This window comes from Delphinapterus leucas, chromosome 1, assembly GCF_059928025.1.
Source record: "Delphinapterus leucas isolate spDelLeu-1000000601 "Yukka" chromosome 1, BTC_Dleu_Yukka2, whole genome shotgun sequence".
In the NCBI taxonomy this organism is placed as follows: domain Eukaryota; kingdom Metazoa; phylum Chordata; class Mammalia; order Artiodactyla; family Monodontidae; genus Delphinapterus; species Delphinapterus leucas.
This window is the reverse complement of record NC_143129.1, coordinates 186026925-186044968: the sequence shown is the minus strand read 5'-3', so window position 1 is coordinate 186044968 and position 18044 is coordinate 186026925. Positions and strand designations below refer to the sequence as shown.

Sequence of the window (18044 nt, the reverse complement as noted above, 5' to 3'; positions counted from 1 at the left end):
ACAGATCATCCTGAAGAAGGGGGACATCGCTAAGTACTAGACGCCGCCCTCCTGCTCGCAGCCTCGCGAGCTTGGGGCCGCCCCCAGACCCCGCCCCAGCCTGCCAGGCCCGGGCCGAAGGGCTGGGAGCCGCGCCGCCCTCCCCTCCCGCGCTGGAACCCCTCCTTGACCCCCTACCCCGGGCAACCCCCCCTTCCCCCGTACCCGCATCCCCAGCCCCGGGCGACGCTGGAGCGCGCCCGCCGCCGCAGTCGCCCAGAAAAAGTGCCCAAGCTGTTGACGCAAAAAGACGCTGCTTATTTGCATGCCTACTTACATATATTTGCATGTTCGTTGAATGTCAAAGTGTGCAGAGCTCTCCCCAGCCCCGTGGGTGGTGACCTTGGTTTCCTGCGGGTCGCGCGCCCTGCTGCCGCCCCCTCCCCTGCACCCCGGAACCCGCGTCGCTGGCGCATCCTGGGCGGAGGCAGGCCCCGCGCTCGGGGAAGGGGTTTTCCTCTCTCCCTGACCCAGATCAGCGCCCGGCCTAGCCCCGGCCGCATTTCCCATCCACGCCGAGGGTTTCCTCTCAGTCATTTGTTTACCAGAAGCGATGAAAACTGCAAACTGCCCGTCGGGACAGCGTTGCCGCTCCCGGCGCCCCACCTCCAAGTCTGCGCGCCGTCCCCAGCCAGGCCCCACACTCCCCGGACGCTTTCACGGTCCTGGTGGAGTGAGTGGAGGACGAGGGATCCTGAAGCTGTGTCTCCAACTGCTGCCTCCCCGGTCCCTGCCATCTCACACCCGCATTAAAGCTCTCTCAGCCGCCCGGGGCTCATGCTCACTGTAACTCGTCGTCACCGCGACTTCCTCTCCTCGGGGTAACTGGGCCACGGCGGAGCCCGAGGGGCAGGCTTGGGCTAAGGGCCACACTGGCCTCCGCCGTGGGTGGCAAGACTTCTGGCCCTTTCGACGCCCCTGGGAAAACCAAGCCTGGGCCACTTAACATCCCCAGTCCCGCGGAAACACCAAGCAGCAGCTTTTCTTCATAGATTTTTAATACTACCAAGGCCTCAGCCAAACACAGGCCGAGAAACAGCTGATGGTCGTTGGCGCTTCCTCGCCTTAACTGGAACCTTGGGGGCGCGCAGGGGTGAGGCTGGCTGGCGCTGCTACGCAGGGCCGTGCCAGGGGCTTAATAAGTGACATTAAATGTCTACACGCATAAGTAACCGTACTTAGGGCTTCTGCAAGGGCCACCAGAGCCTCGAAGTGGCGGGTGGGCCCCGGCGTCACGGGCCACGCTGCAGGCGGCTCCGCAGGTCCTCGGCGCAGCCGTCCAGCCCCATGCGCTCCAGGGCGGCGTAGACGGCGCCCAAGCCCGCGGGCTGCTGCTGGCGCCAGCGCTTGAGCATCTCGTACTGCTGGTCGCGGAAGCGCCCGACCTCCACCTCCACCGCCTCGATCTCCGCCTCGCGCAGCCCCAGCGTGCGCACGAACTCCTTCCAGCGCCGCGCGGGCACCGCGTCCATCACGTCGTAGAGCTGCGGCCCCGGCTGGAGCATGGCGGCCGCCGAGCCTGCAGGGGGCGCCGGCGAGGGCGGGGGCGGCGGGCCTGCGGCCAGAGAGAGCCAATGGGGAATGCGGGCAGGGGCCCCGCCGGGCAGGGAGGTCCGCCTGGTCAGTTAGGGGACGGGAAGTGGGCAAGTGGCCTCAGGAAAGCACAGCTTATCACCTCGGACTCAGGAGAATGGGGTCAAGGCCTCAGGCCCCTGAAATCCCTTACCAAGAGCTCTGCTGGGCAGCTGGTCCCAGGACCACGTCACCTCTGGACAGGGCGCCTCCTGGGCCTGGGGAGAGCCAGAGGTCCAGCTGCTGCCTATCAGCTGGACGGTGCAGACCTTCTCACTGCTGCTGGGTGTTACCAGAAGGGTGGGGCTGCTGTCCGGGGGTGAGAGGTGGGTGGCCTGGAAGCCAAGAGAGGCCCCAGGTCAGCCTCGCTTGCCTGACTCTGGGGTCTCTGGCCGGGGGTGGGCATCCCTGGCTCAGTCAGCAAACATCCCCCGGTGGCACCTCCCCCGGTGGCCATGCTCTCTCACTGTGACCCAGTAGACGAGCTATCCTGCCTGGAACGCCCTGCCCCTCCTGCCCTCTCCTTGTTCCGCCAATCCTGGTAGAGGCCTCACCGTGGTGACACTCTTCCTACTGAGCTGTTCGCTCCTGTTTACCTGTCTGGACCCCCGTAGCCTCAGAGCCACCCGAGGACGGGCCCTGAGCTGCTCTCACTTGCTGATAACTCAGCACATGTGTCCGTGAGGTCTACTGCGTGCCAGCTACAGGCACCGCGCTGGGATCACGAGTTATAATAAGGCCCTACCGCTCAGCTCCGGAAGGCTTGCTCACTCATCCTAGAACGCTACTGAGAATCTTACCTGCAGCGGGGTCAGGGCCTCCACCCCAGCTCCACCTGCTGAGAGACACCAAGAGAGTTTAATCGGCAACCAGGCAAGGCTCCGGAACCTGCGTCCCTCGGCACCCACTCCCAGCGCTCCCTGCCTCAGTTTTCCCCCACTGGATCAGGCTGAATGGGCTCTGGGCTACCCATCCTGACCCCAGGCCTCTAGGAACGTGGGCGCACGTGCGCTTACCAGGAACTATGGCCTTGCAAAGCTGGCAGCGGCGGTATGTGTAGGTCAGGGTGGCACCAAGCAGGAGTGGGACCACCAGGGCTGCCAGGAGCACCTGGACCCAGAACACTGAAAGAGCAGCTGGTGGGTGGCGGGTGGTAGCCATCCCCCACCCTCCCCTCGGCCCATCCCAGCTCTCCCATTGGCGTCTCCATTTCACCACCTACCCTGCCTCCAGCCACAGACAGCCACACAAGGCCCAGGACAGCCCCCAAGGGTGCTCCTGCAAGGGGAGGGGATGCGGTGGAGGGTGAGGGAGTACACACCGGGGGGAGGGGGTGGGACTGCTCAGGACCACCTGACATCTTCTCCATCCTGGAGGCCCTTCCCTGCTGAGAGCCTCACTCTACCCAAGAATGTTCCCCAAGTACTGCTGAAACGTCACTGGTGTCCATAACAGTAACAACAAACACTACTTACTGAGCTTCTTCTAGACTAGACTGAGGGTCACCAGAATGTCAACTCTGGGATTTGCCTGTTTTGTTTCCTGTTGTTGCCCCAGCACCTAGAACGGTGTCTGGAAATGATAGAAGCTCAAGAAACACTTGTGGAGCAGATGCGTGAATAAAGTTAGTCACCCCTTAATCAGAGCCCTGGGGAGAGCCACTAACACTCCCACGTTCAGATGGGGAGCCCACAGATTGGAGAGGTGAAGTAACTCGCCCAAGATCCCTCCGAGAACAAGGAGAACAAGGGGCAGATCTTGAGTCTCAGCCCAAGTTTTGAAACTATATTAACGCGACTCTCTCTGTAAGTGACACATCCTATCCTTAACGTAGGGCTGGAAGGATTACTAAAGCAAAGTATGACATAAAGTGAAGATATGCCCCTTTATGTATCTGACATAAGGTGAATTCAAATTTCTCTTTACCATCCAGGTTTGCCTGAGGTGGGATCCACTTACCATAGGGTCAAGCCCCCTCCTCCCTGACCCTCGATCCCCACTCTGCTCCCAGCCTCCCTCCCCCCAGCCCAGGGCAGCCAGGAAGTTACGTGGGACAGGACATGCAGCTGTTGCCATATTCATAGAAGCCGGGCAGACAGGTCCCACAGTGAGTGTCTCCGCTGGAACCTGTGGTCCGGGAGATGGTGTGGGTCAGGACGGGAGAGAAGGAGGCAGGGGAAGGGGGTGTGGGAGTAGATGGCCCGGATCGGGGGTACCCACAGGGGGCCCGCGTGCGGCGGTGCAGGGCCTCACAGTCTGGGCACGGGTGGCAGCGAAAGGGAGAGCTGTGGGGACACTGGCTGACGACGCAGTCCATGAACCAGCCTGGCTTGCAGCCGCAGTGGGTGTCTGCCACCGCCGAGCAGTTCTTCAGGGCCACCTGGGAGGCTGGCAGGGGAGATGGGGGAGAGCAGAGGCTGTCAGAGCCAAAGAGCCCCACAGAGAGGCAGGACAGGTCCCCTGGAGAATGGAGATGAGGAGACCAGAGACAGGGCCACCCCCAAAGTGAGAGAAATGTGGAGATCACCACAGAGCAGAGGCTGGAAGGTCACCAGGATGAGAGGGCACAAAGGCATCCTGAGGCAGGATCAGGGTAGAGGGCCCCAGGGTGGGGTGTGCACAGGGCTCTCCCAGCCAAAGGCTGGGCTCGAGCCAGCCGCTTTCTTCAGAAGGACCCCGGCCAGGGCCTGTCCTCCAGAGCCGCCCTGCCCCCAAGCGCCAGGCAGCCCCGCACCTTCCTCATCACAGGCCTGGCAGCGGGCACAGCGGGTCTTGTGGTGGTTCTCCCAGGCCAGGAAGGTGCCCCGGGGGCACGGGAGACAGGTGGAGATGCCACAGGGCTTTGTGCAGGGGGCCTTCAAGTAGTGCCCTGTGGAACCCAGCCTGGGGTCAAAGAGGGCTGCCACCTTCTTATCCCGGGCTCCCTACTTCCCTCCCAGCCTCCCCTCGCCCCATCCCTGGCCTGCCTACCACCACTCCCCAGCCCTCCTGACCCCTGCCTGCCCCATCGGCCCTCACTTCCTGCCATGTCCCTCCCACTCCTTCAGCCGCTCACCTGCTGGGCAGCCCCCGCAGCAGACCAGACCACTCCTCATCTGGAAGCTGTGCACACAGTCACACCTGGGGCTGGGAGTGCTGCCCTGGCCCTGGGCACCCAGCAGCAGGAGGAGTGCCTGGGGGACAGGGGCTGCTGGCTCCCAGCCTGGCTGCCCAGGCGGGGGGCTCTCTCTACCCGGTCTCCCCAGCCTTCAGGGGCCCCAGCATTTGCCCACAGAGCAGCCCACTTCTCAGGTTCTTGCCCCAAAGGGGTGCCCATCGGTGGGGCTCTGGACTAACTTCCTTCCCCTGTGCACAGACCAGGCTTGAGAGGGGCAGAGAAGAGGGTTCCCGCCAGCCCCTCCCTCAAGACTGGGCAGCAGGCGGTCCCCACCCCCACCCACGCCCTTGCTAAGGTGGGGGGCCCTGATCTTTCTCTGCCTGGGGACCCCAGATCCCTCCCGCCCCGAGAGGGTGTTTCCTCTCGGCGGAAGGGCCCCACCCCGGCTGAACCTCTAACTTAGGTCGGAAGAGGGGCCGGCCCAGCCCCCAGCGAGGCAGGATCGGAGGCTCCTATCCCCACCCCCACCCCATCCCCGCGTCCCCTTCCTCCGCCGCCTCGGGGACTCAGGTCCCGGCCAGCCTCGAGGTCGTGCCCCCGCGACCCCACTCACCGCAGCCAGCGCCGCCGCACACGCCCCGGGCCGCGGCTCCATGGCCCTGGGCGCCACGCTGGGCCCTCGACCCGACCCGGGCTTCCCCGCTCCGCCCGCCGCAGGTGGGGCCCAGGCCGGCGCCCGCAGGCCCGCCCCGCCCACCCCGCGCCGCCCAAAGAGCCCGCCTAGGGGGAGGGGAGGGCGCAGGGCGGGGCCGCCTGTACCAGGAAGCGAGCCCCCAGGCCGAAGCCCGCACCTGAGCTCACCTGAGGCGGTTGGTGGGCAAGGTGCACACAGCACAGGGCTGCAGCCTGGTCCCACGCCTGGGTTCTAGCTTCAACCCTGAGACCACCGCTTCCTAGGGAGGCGACCTCCCCTCTCTGGGCCTCAGAGCCCGCCCTCAGCCATGAGGGGTTGGGCCAGAAGTACCCAGGTGGGAGACCCACCCTCCCCACGTACTGCGTGGCGTCCCCCCGCCCTGGAGGGGAGTCCTAGGGGGCACTTTCAGCAGAGCCTGAGACCATGGCCCACCCTGGCATAAGCTCAGAGGGGTGGCTCAGGGCAGGGCTCTCTAAGGTACCACGTGAGGGAGGGCACCTCGTGGGGGGCTCTAGTGGTGGGCCTCATGTCTGCGGCAGGGGACAGGGGTTGATCTTGGGAGTACTGGTCAGGCGATCTCCGCCCGACTAATTCACTTCTGCTCCCACAGTCTCTTCCAGCGGGGCTCCACCAGAGGGAGGGGGCGGGAGCCCAGGGAGGCGCCCAAGTGCACCTGAGTCCGGAAAGGGGGGCGTTCCAAAAGCAAAGGACTCTTGCCGGTGGAGTATATACAAGTCTTTATAAAAGAATCAAAAGCTCAATAAATATGCAACTTTACACAGAGCCCAACCCAAGGTCTGGGTGGGTGGGTGGGTAGGTAGGTGGGAGGGTGGGAGGGTGGGAGGGAGGGAGGGAGGCGAGGGCAGGGGAACCGTCCCATTTGGGGCCAGATGAGGGTGGAGGTGGGAAGGGCTGCCTGGGATCCCAGCCCTGGAGCCCAGCCCAGAGGCTTGGAGCTGGTGACTCCGGGGGTATTGGGCAAGGGACCTTGCCTAGGCTGGGGGGTGGAGGCACAGGCAGGTTAGTGACAGTGGTGGCTGTAACAGGGCCCTGCAGCCTGGGCCTCTGCTAAGCCCTCCTCCACTTCCAGCCAGTCTGGCAAAGTGCAAATTGGGCCCTGGGGGCGGTGGCAGGGGTCCTGCCCAGCACTCTGGCTGGGGCACACATAAGGCAGCAGCTGGAGCAGGGGCCGGCACACCCCAGGAGGCGTGCTGTCTGCTGTCCCTTGGTCAGTGGCACCCCTGGGAGCCTCCCTCTGCTCAGACCTCCCTGCAGTGGAGAGGAGGGGAGAGATGGTCCTTCCTTGGCTGAAGGCATTTGGAGGGGCTCCAACCACCCTCTCCTCCCGACCGGAATCCTCAGGCCTCTTCTTCACCACTGCCCACTGTTTCATCCTCACCAGGTGCTGAGGCTGGTCTCAGGCTCCCTCTCCCACACCCATCCCCAAATGCCATCTGCTCCCCGCCATGATAGTGCCCCCAGCACACTGGGCCACCTGTCCCAGGCCAGGCCACTCACGAGGCAGTGAGGGTGGAGTTAAGCAGCAGGGTGGTCCTGATTCGGTAGAGCTGGGCCAACGTCAGCTTCCTGTGCTGGGCAGAGGTCCCTGGGGGGGGCTCAGGCTGGACCCTGGGCGAGGCCCCCGAGGACAGCTCTCTGCTCCTCCTGGTGGGTCCTTTGGGCTCCCCAGCTGGGCAGCCGGCTCCACCCTCCAGCTCTGACAGCTCGGGGCCACTGCCAGGGCCTGGTGCCCCCTGGCAATCCCAGCTGGGCCCAGCTTCCTGAGGGGAGCCCTGAGTCCTGGTGCCAGGGACGGTAGCAGCCAAGCAGAGTTCCGACAGGCTGCGGCTAGGGGCTGGGGGCGCTCCACGGGTGGTGGCCCCCGACAGCAGCTGGAGGAGACTGGCCTCAGATTTGGACTTGAGCAGGTGGGGCAGACAGGGCAGCAGCTGGACAGGAGTGCGTCGGCGGAGGCGGGGCGAGGGTGGGGGTGAAGGGGCTCGCGATGACTCTGGGGGCCGGAGTGCTGGCTCCACCGTAGGGGCCGGGGCCATAAAGTCTTGCAGGGAGGTCGGGGAGAGGGTGCCGTAGGCGGAGTCTATAGAGCAGGAGCGGCCATCCACTGGGCCCAGGGGCAGCAGCTCGCTGGTGGGCGTAACAGACGAGGCGGTGGTGCCGAGAGAGGTCTCGTCTGATTGGGAGCTGAAGGGGCCGCCCTCGAACTCGGGAGAGGACAGCATCCCCCCAGGCTCCACCACCACCATGGCCAGGGTCTCCGTGGAGCCATCCGAGACACTGTGGAGCCGAGAGGAGAGTCAGCCCAGCCAAAGGAAACCGCGATGGCCTGGTGCAGCCCATGCTGGGCACTGCAGAAGTCTACAGCCTCTGCCCTCCTGGAGCTCAAGGCTCAAGAGGTGGCAAGCAGGTGGCACCTGAGCCCACAACACAGGTATCAGTAATGGTGTCTGTCGCGACCACAGCATCTCCTGTTGGATACGGTCTAAGAATCTTGAGCTCAGCTCCAGGCAGCTACCACTAATGTATCAGATCTGGCACTCAAGTTGAAAACCGTTTGCCATCCTCCCGTGGACTCTGGTGGGAGACAGAGCCCCCGTCCCCAGCCCCACTGGGTTCACATCATAAAGCCATTCAGAGGAAAGGGGTGTGACCAGCCCTGTCCAGTGCTAATGGCCTCGGGGTCCAGAGTCCTGGCTGGAGTACCTGCCCTGCTCTGGCTTACTGGGGGGTCCTGGGCGAACGTACCAGCGCTGCGAGTCGAGGCTGCTGCTGCTTTTGCGCAGGGCGGTAGGGGAACTGGCAGCCGACGCGCTGCTCTCCCCTCCTTCCTCGTCCTCGTCCTCCTGCCCGTCCTCCTCCTCTTCGAGGCTCTGCGGGTGCTGCTGGCTGCCTGGGTGCTCCTGCACACGCAGCTGCTGAAGCTGGCTCTGCGGGGGTGGGTGCGCAGGGCCCCAGTGGGCTGTGAGCAGTGGTCCCCACCAGGCTGCCCTGCCAGCCTGCCCACTGCTCTGCTCTCACCTGGGCATCGTAGATGGCGTCCACCCAGCCACGGCACAAAGCCTGGCCGCTGGCCTGGAACGTGTAGGCCCCCACAGCACTGTGGAACTCGTTCAGGTAGATGAGAAGGAAGGACCCTGGTTAGGAAGGGCTCGCCTCAGTGCTGGCTGAGACCACGGCCCCCGCCCGTCCCAGGCCCTGCCCAGGGCCGGCGGGGCCGGGCTCCTCACCAGGGTCCCGAAGCTCCCGGCACACGATCTTTTCCACCAGCAGTGGTGGCCTGATCACCTTGGTCCTCTCTGCCTTCTTCACTGCCTTGGTCACCAAGAGCAGGTCGGTGAAGAGGAAGCAGTACACGTCCATCTGGGGGATGGGAGGCCGCGGGATCAGAAGCCAGAGGTCAGGGCCAGGGCAGGGACCCTCAGCCTGTCTGCGGCCACACCCTCTCCTGGGGGTACTGGTGTCAAACACCTACTCCCCACGAATCTGAGAGTAAACTTCAAATGAAGGGCGAGCCGATTTTCTTTCATCAAGCTATATACTTGTGATTTATGCCCGTTAAAAGTTTACATTAAAGAGGAAAAGAAAGGTGGTTTTAAAATCACGCTTTGTAGGCTCCGGGTTACACAGTGCCTGAAACATTCATAGCCCAGTAGCAAGACGCTGGGCTGTTCCTGCCCTGCTCACGGAAGGTGCCCCCTCCTTCCCACCAGGAACACATGTGGCACTGGCAAGTGGGCTAGAATGGCACCTGATGGGCTGGGACCCGGCTGCTGTATTTGTAAAGAGTAAACTGCAGCCAGATAATCTTCCCTCAGACGATCACAAAAGTCACCAGTTCTTAAATTGCCACCCAGGTGACTGGGCAGCTAAGAATCACAAGCGGTCCCAAGGAAGGAGTGTTCGAAACCCACAGGGTGAGAGGGGGTGGGGCGAGGGCCCTGGGTGTGGGGTGGAGTCACCTTGCTGTCCTTCCCCTCCTTCATCCTCAGGCTCCCTTCCAGCAGCAGCTGGCGTGTCTCCTCAGGGGAGGCGCCAGGGATGGGTGCTGTCAGGTCCAGATGTAGAAATTCCTTCAGGAGCTGGGGGTTTGGGGGGGCAGGTGCAGGAGAGGTCAGAGCCTCCTCATCTCAGCGGGGAGTCCTCCAGAGAGATTCCCAGCGTAGCCTCCCGTCTGTCTGCCAGTTTGGCCCTTCCTCGCTCCCAGCAGGGCCAGCGACCCCCGCACAGACGGAGGCGCCCACCTTGTCCACCTCGTCGTTGCTGCCCTCCACCACCTCGTAGGCGTCGATGCGGCTCACCACGGCCGCCAGCCGCTGCCTCTCCTGTCGCTGCCGCATGCACGCGTTCACGTGGTGGATGAAGCGCTCCACCGAGCCGATCTACGGGTGGGCCAGGGCAGTTCAGGTACAGGGCCGGGAGGGGCCCCAAGCCAGGGAAGGCCCCTGCCCGCCGCCCCAGTTACCATGGTGACGACGGCCTCCTTGGCGCGCGGCTCGTCGGTCTTCCTTAGCACCGACTTGAGCAGCAGCGGGTACTTGGTGAGCCGCTGGTGGGGCTTGGCCAGCATGTCGCTCAGCTTCAGCCGCTGGCACTGCTGGTGCTTCTCGGCCCACTGCGGCGGGGAGGCGGGGGCGGGGCTCATGGCAGGCCACGCCCAGCGCCAGCCCCCCCTGCACCTGCCGCCCAGGTGGGCCCACCGTCCGGTGCCCGGGCCCAGCAGCGAGCCCCACCCGCCCTCACCGTGACGTAGGCCCGGAAGAGGTCGTTTTCGCGTAGTAGGCCCCGCATGTACTCCATGCAGCCCTCCTCCTCCATGCAGTATCGGATGTAGGGCTTGAAGAGGGAGCCGAACTGGCGCAGGGCGAACAAGCACAGCACCCGTTACCGCGCACTCCCCGCGGGCTGGGCCCGGCAGGCACTCGCTCTTCCTTACTGCCTTTCGCGACCACCGCAGGGGGCAAGCTTATTATCCCTGTTTTCCACGTGAGGAAACTGAGCCTCAGCGAAAGCGATCACCCTCGGCCAGGTAGCAACGGTACACGGCCAGGTGGGGTTCACACCAGGGCAACCGATTCTGAATTTCCACGCCTCTGACCACTAAGGGTCATTCGGGCCATCGGTCAGGGGGAGGCTGGGGTGGTGGGCAGATAGCATCGACGCCCCAGCCCCGCCTCAGTGTCCCTGCCTGCGTCCGACCCGGCCCGTACCATCTTAAAGCCTTTGAGGAAATCCCCGGGCTGCAGCAGCGCCCGCGTGCGCCGCGCCTTCTCCAGCACTGGCGCCATCACGCTGCCCCACAGCCCGCGGTGCAGCCGCGCGATCTCCGGGACGTTGCTGAACAGGCGCTCCGCCTCCACCTGTGGGTGGGTGGGAGGTGCGTTAGGCCCCGCCCCTCTACCGGGCCCCGCCCCTAACCATCCCCTCCCCTCCCCTCCCACTATCCGTAGGCCCCGCTCCCACCTTTCTTCAGCACGCCCTCATCCCCACCCACTGGTTCCAGGCCCCGCCCCCTCACATATGCCGTCGTTGGCTCCGCCCCCCGGCCGCCCCACCCTTTCTGCAGCCCCAGCCCCACCCCCTGAGGCCAGGCCCCACCCCTCACCTACTCCACCAGTCAGCCCCCGTCCCTGTCTGTCCCCTCCCTTGCTCCAGCCCCTCCCCCCTCCCCGCTACTTTCTGGTACTGTCCCCCCCACCCCCAGGCCCTGTCGCACCTCACACAGCAGCCCTGACTCTTGCAGATTCAGGAGGCAGCACAGGAACAGCTGTGGGGGGCAGGGAGCACTGCAGCTGGTGGGGGGGGGTCCCAGTCCCGACGCCCCACCCAGACTCTTAGGCTCCCCTCTACCCCTTCCCCATCCTGGGAGTGCCTGAGGCAGCCTGGGACAGAGAGGGTTCACGCTTTGAGAAAAGACGTTCCCCACGGCCCACCTGGGGGTGCCCCTGCCCAGGCCCCTCCTGGAGGGAAGCTCTGGGACACTGCCCTTGCAGCCACACCTGGAACTCTCTCCTCCACCTGTGCCCTGGCTCAGTCTGGAGTTTCTGCCCGGAGGGTGCCTTCCTTGAACCCACAAGCCCAGGACAGGTGCTCCCCCAAGGTCGAAGTCGCTACACACAGCCCCCAGTGCCTACCCATTCTGCCTCCTCGTCTAGGGTGTGGGCTGCTGGGCACCTGGCACATAGCAGGTGTTTAGAAACAGCCGATGAAAGGATGAGTCAAAGGATGAGGTCTGTATGAATCAGCTCAACCTGGCAAACTCGCCCCAAGCCCCCTCGCAGGTTCCCCGGGGCCCCTGGGAATCGTCTCCACCCCAGGGTGTGGCCCTTCTCCCACTTTCCTTCCCCTCTGTTGCTTGGCACCTCCTTCTTCTGCAAAGCCCCAAACTCTGCTCAGGGGCACCCAGAGGAGGCCACGGGGGGCGGGTAGGCAGAGTGGCTCTGGGCCCACCCCATACTCACGTTGGTGATCACCCTCAGTTTCTTAATGTAGGAGGCCTCTGTGTGCAGGAGCTCCCACACCGCCTCCTGCTGGTGGCACTGCCGCCGGGTCAGCTTCTGTGGGAAGGGCAGGGTATCTCCAGGAGCCCCCACGTGTGCCGGGATGGCCGGAGCAGGGGGAGAAGGGTGAACGGCCCTGCACGCAACCTTTTTCCCAGCTGAGACACAGAGGTCCCCCAAGTTCTGGGCCAGGCACAGTTTCACCTTGCCTGAGTTCCTCCAAAGCGGGTTAACGGTGAGAGCAGCCTGGCAGGGCTGTCCCGTGGAACATCCTGTCGCCCTAGGGAGGGCCCCGTGGAGCAGGGGGATAACGTGCCCCTTTCCCTGAGGAGGGAGGGGAAGGCCTCGGGAGGCACCCACCTCGTGGCCATCGATGAGCTCTCGCCAGCTGTCCTCCAGCCGCAGGCAGGCGTCGTCCTCGTACTCCTCTTCGTCACCTTCCTCCTCCCATGAGTCATGGTCAAAGCACAGCCTCCGGGGCAGCCTGGGCAGGCCGAAGAGGCTGTAGGCGTGCAGCTTGCCCTCCAGCTGCTCCAGCTTAGCCACCTCCTGAAAGGAGGCCTGTGGTCAGGGTCAGGGGTCAAGGCCAGCCAGCTGCCCTGCCCCAGGGCCCACGGGCCCACATACCCGGCCGAAGGCGCTGGTGCTGGGGCCTGAGCTGAAGAAGCCGCTGAAGCGACTGGCCGCCCGGTTCTTCCAGCTGTCACTGCCGCCACTGCTGCTGCTGCCGCTACTGCTGCCGCTGGGCAGAGAGCAGCTGGAGGGCGCTGGGAGCTCCTGCCCAGGGATGCTCGCCTCCCCCAGGAACTCCGACATGTTCTTGCGTCGGCGGCCAGGGGCCTGGTCAGGGAGCGGGCGTCAGGGTGAGACCCCCACAGCCCCACCCCATGGTGGGTTTCCAGGACCTCGGCCAGCCTGGGAGGCAGGAGGGTCTCTGCACACCCCCGTGCCCTGGGGCACCGCCTCTCCTGAGACCTACACGTGCTCTGGGGGCCGGAAGGTCCAGACAGATGCAGCTGGATCCCCCTCCCACCTGCCGCCCCAGCCAGCAGCATGAAGCAGGTGGGGAGAACACACAGAGGCACACACACACACTCAGACGCACTCAGCAGCCCAGGTCCAAGTGGATCCCCGACACACACTCAGGAACACAACCAGTGACACACACAGTCGCGCTCCCCACGCAATGTCTGCTTAGACACACACACATACACAGACTCCTTGGGCACAAGCAGACTCTCAGAGACGAGGCCCATCACCGTGGGGTATGGTTAGATCCAGGGAGGGCCCCGTAACCTCAAAGCCAGCCCCATTTCCCAGAAGCAGAAAGTAAAGCGCCCAGAGGGAGCAGCGAGGCACCTAGGTGACCTCCCCCTGGCCCCTCGCCGTCCCCAGCCCAGACACAGCCCCTCCTCACCAGGATGTCCAGGCTCTCCCGGCGGCTCTGCGGGTCCACACGCTCCTGGGTGGGGGGCCCGGCCCCGGCTGGCCGCAGGATTGGCAGACTCAGGGACTTGGAGTCCTTCACGCCCTGCTCCACCTTCCCCTCGTCCCCTGGCTTGGCTGGGGTGGCATTAGGGACAAGTAGAGGTCCTCAACGCCCAGGCCCAGTGGAGAAGGGGGCCCCAGTACCCTCTCCCCCAAGGATCCAAACCAAAGCCTGGCTGCCCTCCCCTGAAGCCCCGCCCTGCCAACGCCTGGCACTGCCGCCCAGCAGAGACACCTGTATGGTAATGAGCTTGCTCAAGGCCATGGCCAATGGGAACCTGAGCCTGGGAAGAAGCACCCTCCCCAAGGGACCCAGTCATGCCCCAGCTACCCGGCCCATCTAGTCATCTGCTCACCTTTGACCCGCAGGTAGTGTCCCCCAAACCTGTAGGCCTCAAAGGTGAGGGACAGGGGCGTGTTGGACTGGTCCAGGTAGATATCCACTTTGCCCAGCGCAATGCCCTTCCTTTCAAATACTGGCAGCAGCACCTCCCTGCCCGGGACAGGAGGTGCGCGTGTGCTGGGGGCAGTCACGTGAACCTCCACCCTGTCCCCAGTGCCACCCCGCCCGCCCAAAGGGAAAGGGAGACACCCAGGGGATCACACACAGGTCCGTGTGCACACACACACCTGTCCACAGAGGTTCACGCTCCTGCGTGTGTCTACACACGAGACAACACGCCACTGCCCTCACACGTTCACGTCTGCACACCAGGGCAGACAGACACCGTTGCGTGTCCATCGACACCCGTTCACCCCCGCAGGACTAGGCCACGCGCGGGGGCTGGGACACAAACACGGCACCCAGGCCCTCACTGCACACGGGTGGGGTGCCCACAGGTGGGGAACATGCTTGTTCACAGGCCACCACACAGACACACACAGTCACACCTGCAGGAGGCCACACCTGCCCCCCAGCCCCATTCTCCCCACCAAGCCCTACCCCAGCGACTTCTTCTTCATGGCTGGTACGATCTCTGTCTCAATATCCACGTTCAGGTCAAATTTCAGCGTGAAACACTCCTTGCTTGGGTCCTGACAGGACAGGGGGTCTCAGTTCTGCACCCCTCGCCCCCTAGCTTCCCCACCCCAGGGTTCCGGATGGGAGCCCCAGCAGGGAAGTGAACGCAGGGATCTCCCAGCCCTCTTCCGTCCCAGGGAGGCACCCAGCATCCCTCCGTGGAGGCAGGGGCTGCTGGAGCATCCCCCACCTGGGCTAAGGTAAGCAGGGCTGGGCTACAGGGCTGGGTGGCAAGGGAGGGACACGTTCACTCCCTGGTGAGTGAACCAGGGACAAGTTCCCTCCCTGGTCCTGGAACTTAGAGCAGACGGGCCCAGCCTCGGGAACGGAGGAAAGGGCCCCGGACGGGCAGAGGCTGTGGGCGCCTGCTCTGCCAGCCTGGGGGCTCCTTACATCTGTGTGTCTCCTCCAGGCTTTCTTCTTGGAGAGCTTCAGGCCTGTGCTCTTCCGGTCCCTGCAAGGAAGCCGGTGAGGGCAGAGGTTGGAGGCGTGGGTGGGCGCTCACCAGGGTGGGATATGGGCGGGCCCCAGCTGGCTGCCCACCCCTTGCTGGCCCTAGGAGACCAGGTAACTCAGGTTCGCTCAGGCAAGCCAGGACTCACAAGGGGCTGTTCGCCCTCTGGTGGCCGACCTGGGAGTCACACCCAGCGGTACCTCGTCAGGTAGAGTCTGATCCCAGAAGCCCTGGAGGCTCACCCTCCAGGAATCCGGGCAGCAGCAGGGGCCAGGCGGGGTCTCCAGTCAGCTCTGCTGAAGCCTCTGGTCCCTGGCTCTGTGATCTGAGACCCAGCCTTGGGACCCCCCGGGTGTCTGCCGCGCCCACCAACCCCTCACCTACCCCTTGCCATCCACAGAGCTCTCTTCCTCCTCCTCTATGTCCACTGCAGGGCTGGTGCGCGGGGGGCATGACCGGGTGGACACATTCCGAGCCAGGACAGAGCCTTCGGTGTAAAGTGGGAGTGGGGTTGTGCCCGCTCCCTCCCTGGCCCCCTCCTTAGCCTTCCAACACGACCGACTCCAGAGGGACCAGGGCCTGCTACCGACCTTCGGACCCCACCCCAAACTAGCCAGGGCCCCTCAGTTCTGTGAGGGGAGGGACTCAGTCACTGCTTATCATTATCCACCCCCAGACTCAAAAAGACACAAGGGCCCTGGGATGACACCCCAGGTGATGCCCTGCCCCCAGTACAAGTCTGCCTCAGTTTACCCATCTATTAAATAGGGATAAAGAAGCCCTGCCTCTGGGATTGTTGCAGAAAGGAACCAAAGTCCATGGCTCTTTCTTGCAGGCGTCCCCTCCCCCACCACACCCAAAGTCCCAGGAGGCCCTGGCAGAGGGGACGAGTCCTTTGGTCCCTCTGACCAGCTGGGAAAGTAGACCAGAGCCACCCCAGCACAGCCAGTTGGCAGTAGGCCGGGGCCAGGTCCCTTTTCAGCAGGAGGGGTTTCTTGTTTCCTGCTGCAAGTTCCTTCCGACCTGCCCATCCCCACTCCACCCTCTGCTCACTGGCTGCCTGGCTGGAGAATCTGCCCAGAGATCCCCTGCCCTGAGGACAAGAGGGCAGGGACAGAGGCGGGGGCAGCTGTGAGAGGTGCAGACCCATCGAGAAGAACCCGGCACCTGGTGGAGACAGACCTGCCTTCGAGCTGGGCCGGTCCCCAACTTTTTCTCTTGTTAAAAAACTTGTGGAACAAAAGGGACGGCAGTGGACTTGGGTTTCATCGTTTACAGTCAACTCGTGTCCTTCTGATGGCCCTGTCGTGATGCCGACAGTTAGCAGGCCGCTGTGCCCCCAGGCAGGGAGCTCTAGGGGCTGGGCGCCCTCCCCGTGCTCACCTTGGGGGGGCAGGTCGAAGCGGACGTGCCCATCATAATGCATGGCACCATGGAACTTGCTGTCACAGGCCTCGCAGAGGCTGAGGGGGCCCTGGCGGTGCAGCTGCTGGCAGTCGGCGTGGTGGCATATCTGTGAGGGGAAGGATGGGGGGGTGGGGTGGACCCAGACCACTGCAGTACACAGGGCTCCTGGCCCCTACGGGGGCGACTCTTCAGGTCCGACCATCCACGCCCCACAGAGTGCCCATCAAACGCTTCCCGAGCGCCTACTAGGTGTCCATTCTGGGAGATGCAGAGAAAGCAAAGCCCTGCCCGCAAGGAACGCGATGCCAAAGGGGAGACTTCAAGTAGGTAACCACGAGGCGGGTGCTCCCAGGGCCTCTTCCGGAGCGCACGCAGAAAGGGCACCAAAAAGTGGAGCTGGGGCTGGCAGCTGGTCTGCCCAACTCAGTGTCTGAAACAGAATACCTCTCCCTCCTCCCTGCCCAGGGCCTCTGCCCTCGATTCTATGACCTGTGTGGCCCCCGAACAGCTGACCCCGCCTGGATTTCTAAGTTAGGGTGTGAAGGGGACTATGGAGGATTCAGGGAATGGTGTTGGCTTCTGGGTGCCTATGTGGTACCCAAGGCCCGTTGCTTAGTGACAGGATCCCAGACTTACCCAATCGCCCCAGGCTACTCTCATCCCCACCACCATGGATGACTGTCCTATCTTCTCCATCCCCCAACCCTCCCTAACTGACTCCCCACCAACCCGACTGCCTACTTTTCTAGGGAAACAGAAGCCATCAGGAGGCGGTCCATGAGCTCCTACCACCACATCCACCCCCCTGCCCCAGGCTACAGGGGCTTTGCCCTGCTCCAATCCCAGGCCAGTTTTCCACCGAAACCCCCCTCTCCAGCCTAAGAACCAGGACCCCGCTCAGCATTCATCCCTCTCACTGGATCATTCCCACGGGCAAACCAACCTGTTTCTCTCCTTCCCTTTACAGCTAAACTCACCCCTTCCTGTTCTTTCCTCCCATTACCCTCTATTTTCTTTCTCCCTGAATTTTTGTTTCAAAATATTTCAAACCTACAGAAAGTTATAAGAATAATACAATGACATCCATACACCCTTCTGGCTTCCCTAGTTGTTCACATTTGCCACACTGGCTCATGACCCCCCTTCCCCTGGGGAGGAAATCATGACACCACCTGAGAACACAGACCTGCTCATGCAAAACCACAACACAACTGTCACACTTGGGAAACCGAGCAATGATACTCAGTCCACCTAGAGTCTACCTTGGCATTTTCCCAACTGTCTAAATAATGTCCTTTATAGATTTTTTTCCCCACATGGGATCCAATCAAGGTTCACATGTACATTTGCTTTTGTCTGTTTATCCCTTTAAGAATGAATGCCCGGGGACTTCCCCGGTGGCACAGTGGATAAGACTCCACGCTCCCAATGCAGGGGGCCCGGGTTTGATCCCTGGTCAGGGAACTAGATCCCACATGCATGCCTCACCTAGGACTTCGCATGCCACAACTAAAGAGCCTGTATGCCGCAACTAAGGAGCCTGCCCGCCACAACTAAGGAGCCCACGTGCTGCAACTAAGGAGCTGGCAAGCCGCAACTAAAGAGTCCACCTGCCACAACTAAGCCCCGGTGCAAAATAAATAAACATTAAAAAAAAAAAAAAGAATGAATGCCAGGACTTCCCTGGTGGTCTAGTGGTTGAGAATCCGCCTTCCAATGCAGGGGACGCGGGTTCGATCCCTGGTCAGGGAACTAAG

The 18044-nt window shown here is 63.3% G+C and overlaps 2 protein-coding genes across 12 annotated transcripts in view; both read right to left on the bottom strand.

The window, feature by feature from the left end:
• Nucleotides 1–692: 692 nt before the first annotated feature.
• On the bottom strand, nt 693–5417 carry TNFRSF25 (TNF receptor superfamily member 25). 3 transcript variants are annotated; one of them, XM_022598631.2, is made up of 10 exons: nt 5322–5417; nt 4667–4784; nt 4346–4480; nt 3832–3999; nt 3660–3738; nt 2834–2889; nt 2628–2747; nt 2412–2446; nt 1766–1946; nt 693–1594 (listed from the first exon to the last, which is right to left on the bottom strand). In XM_022598631.2, the coding sequence occupies exons 1-10, from the start codon at nt 5361–5363 to the stop codon at nt 1272–1274; spliced, it is 1257 nt and encodes a 418-aa protein (XP_022454339.1). In that variant the 5' UTR covers nt 5364–5417; the 3' UTR covers nt 693–1271. The 3 variants fall into 3 exon arrangements, with proteins under 3 accessions (XP_022454339.1, XP_089758011.1, XP_022454340.1); XM_089901885.1 differs by having other exon boundaries at nt 695–1594; nt 2628–2735; XM_022598632.2 differs by having other exon boundaries at nt 700–1594; nt 2412–2449; nt 2628–2735; nt 5322–5416.
• A 92-nt stretch (nt 5418–5509) lies between these two features.
• The window catches only part of PLEKHG5 (pleckstrin homology and RhoGEF domain containing G5), a 29459-nt gene continuing 16924 nt past the window's right edge, over nt 5510–18044 (bottom strand). For 2 of the 9 annotated variants that reach the window (XM_089901873.1, XM_089901869.1), the window contains 20 exons: nt 16264–16393; nt 16063–16182; nt 15265–15367; nt 14820–14880; nt 14349–14440; nt 13762–13898; nt 13335–13480; nt 12545–12757; nt 11879–12466; nt 11134–11184; nt 10628–10777; nt 10161–10271; nt 9883–10032; nt 9662–9799; nt 9380–9499; nt 8648–8780; nt 8439–8554; nt 8166–8347; nt 6921–7697; nt 5510–6671 (listed from right to left, as the gene is read on the bottom strand). In XM_089901873.1, coding sequence (XP_089757999.1) covers nt 6662–6671; nt 6921–7697; nt 8166–8347; nt 8439–8554; nt 8648–8780; nt 9380–9499; nt 9662–9799; nt 9883–10032; nt 10161–10271; nt 10628–10777; nt 11134–11184; nt 11879–12466; nt 12545–12757; nt 13335–13480; nt 13762–13898; nt 14349–14440; nt 14820–14880; nt 15265–15367; nt 16063–16182; nt 16264–16306 — 3441 coding nt within the window. In that variant the 5' untranslated portion in view covers nt 16307–16393 and the 3' untranslated portion in view covers nt 5510–6661. Of the gene's footprint in view, nt 7698–8165; nt 8348–8438; nt 8555–8647; nt 8781–9379; nt 9500–9661; nt 9800–9882; nt 10033–10160; nt 10272–10627; nt 10778–11133; nt 11185–11878; nt 12467–12544; nt 12758–13334; nt 13481–13761; nt 13899–14348; nt 14441–14819; nt 14881–15028; nt 16183–16263; nt 16394–18044 lie in introns of those variants that run through there. The other 7 variants (XM_022598521.3, XM_089901875.1, XM_089901870.1 and 4 more) reach the window with 6 other exon arrangements.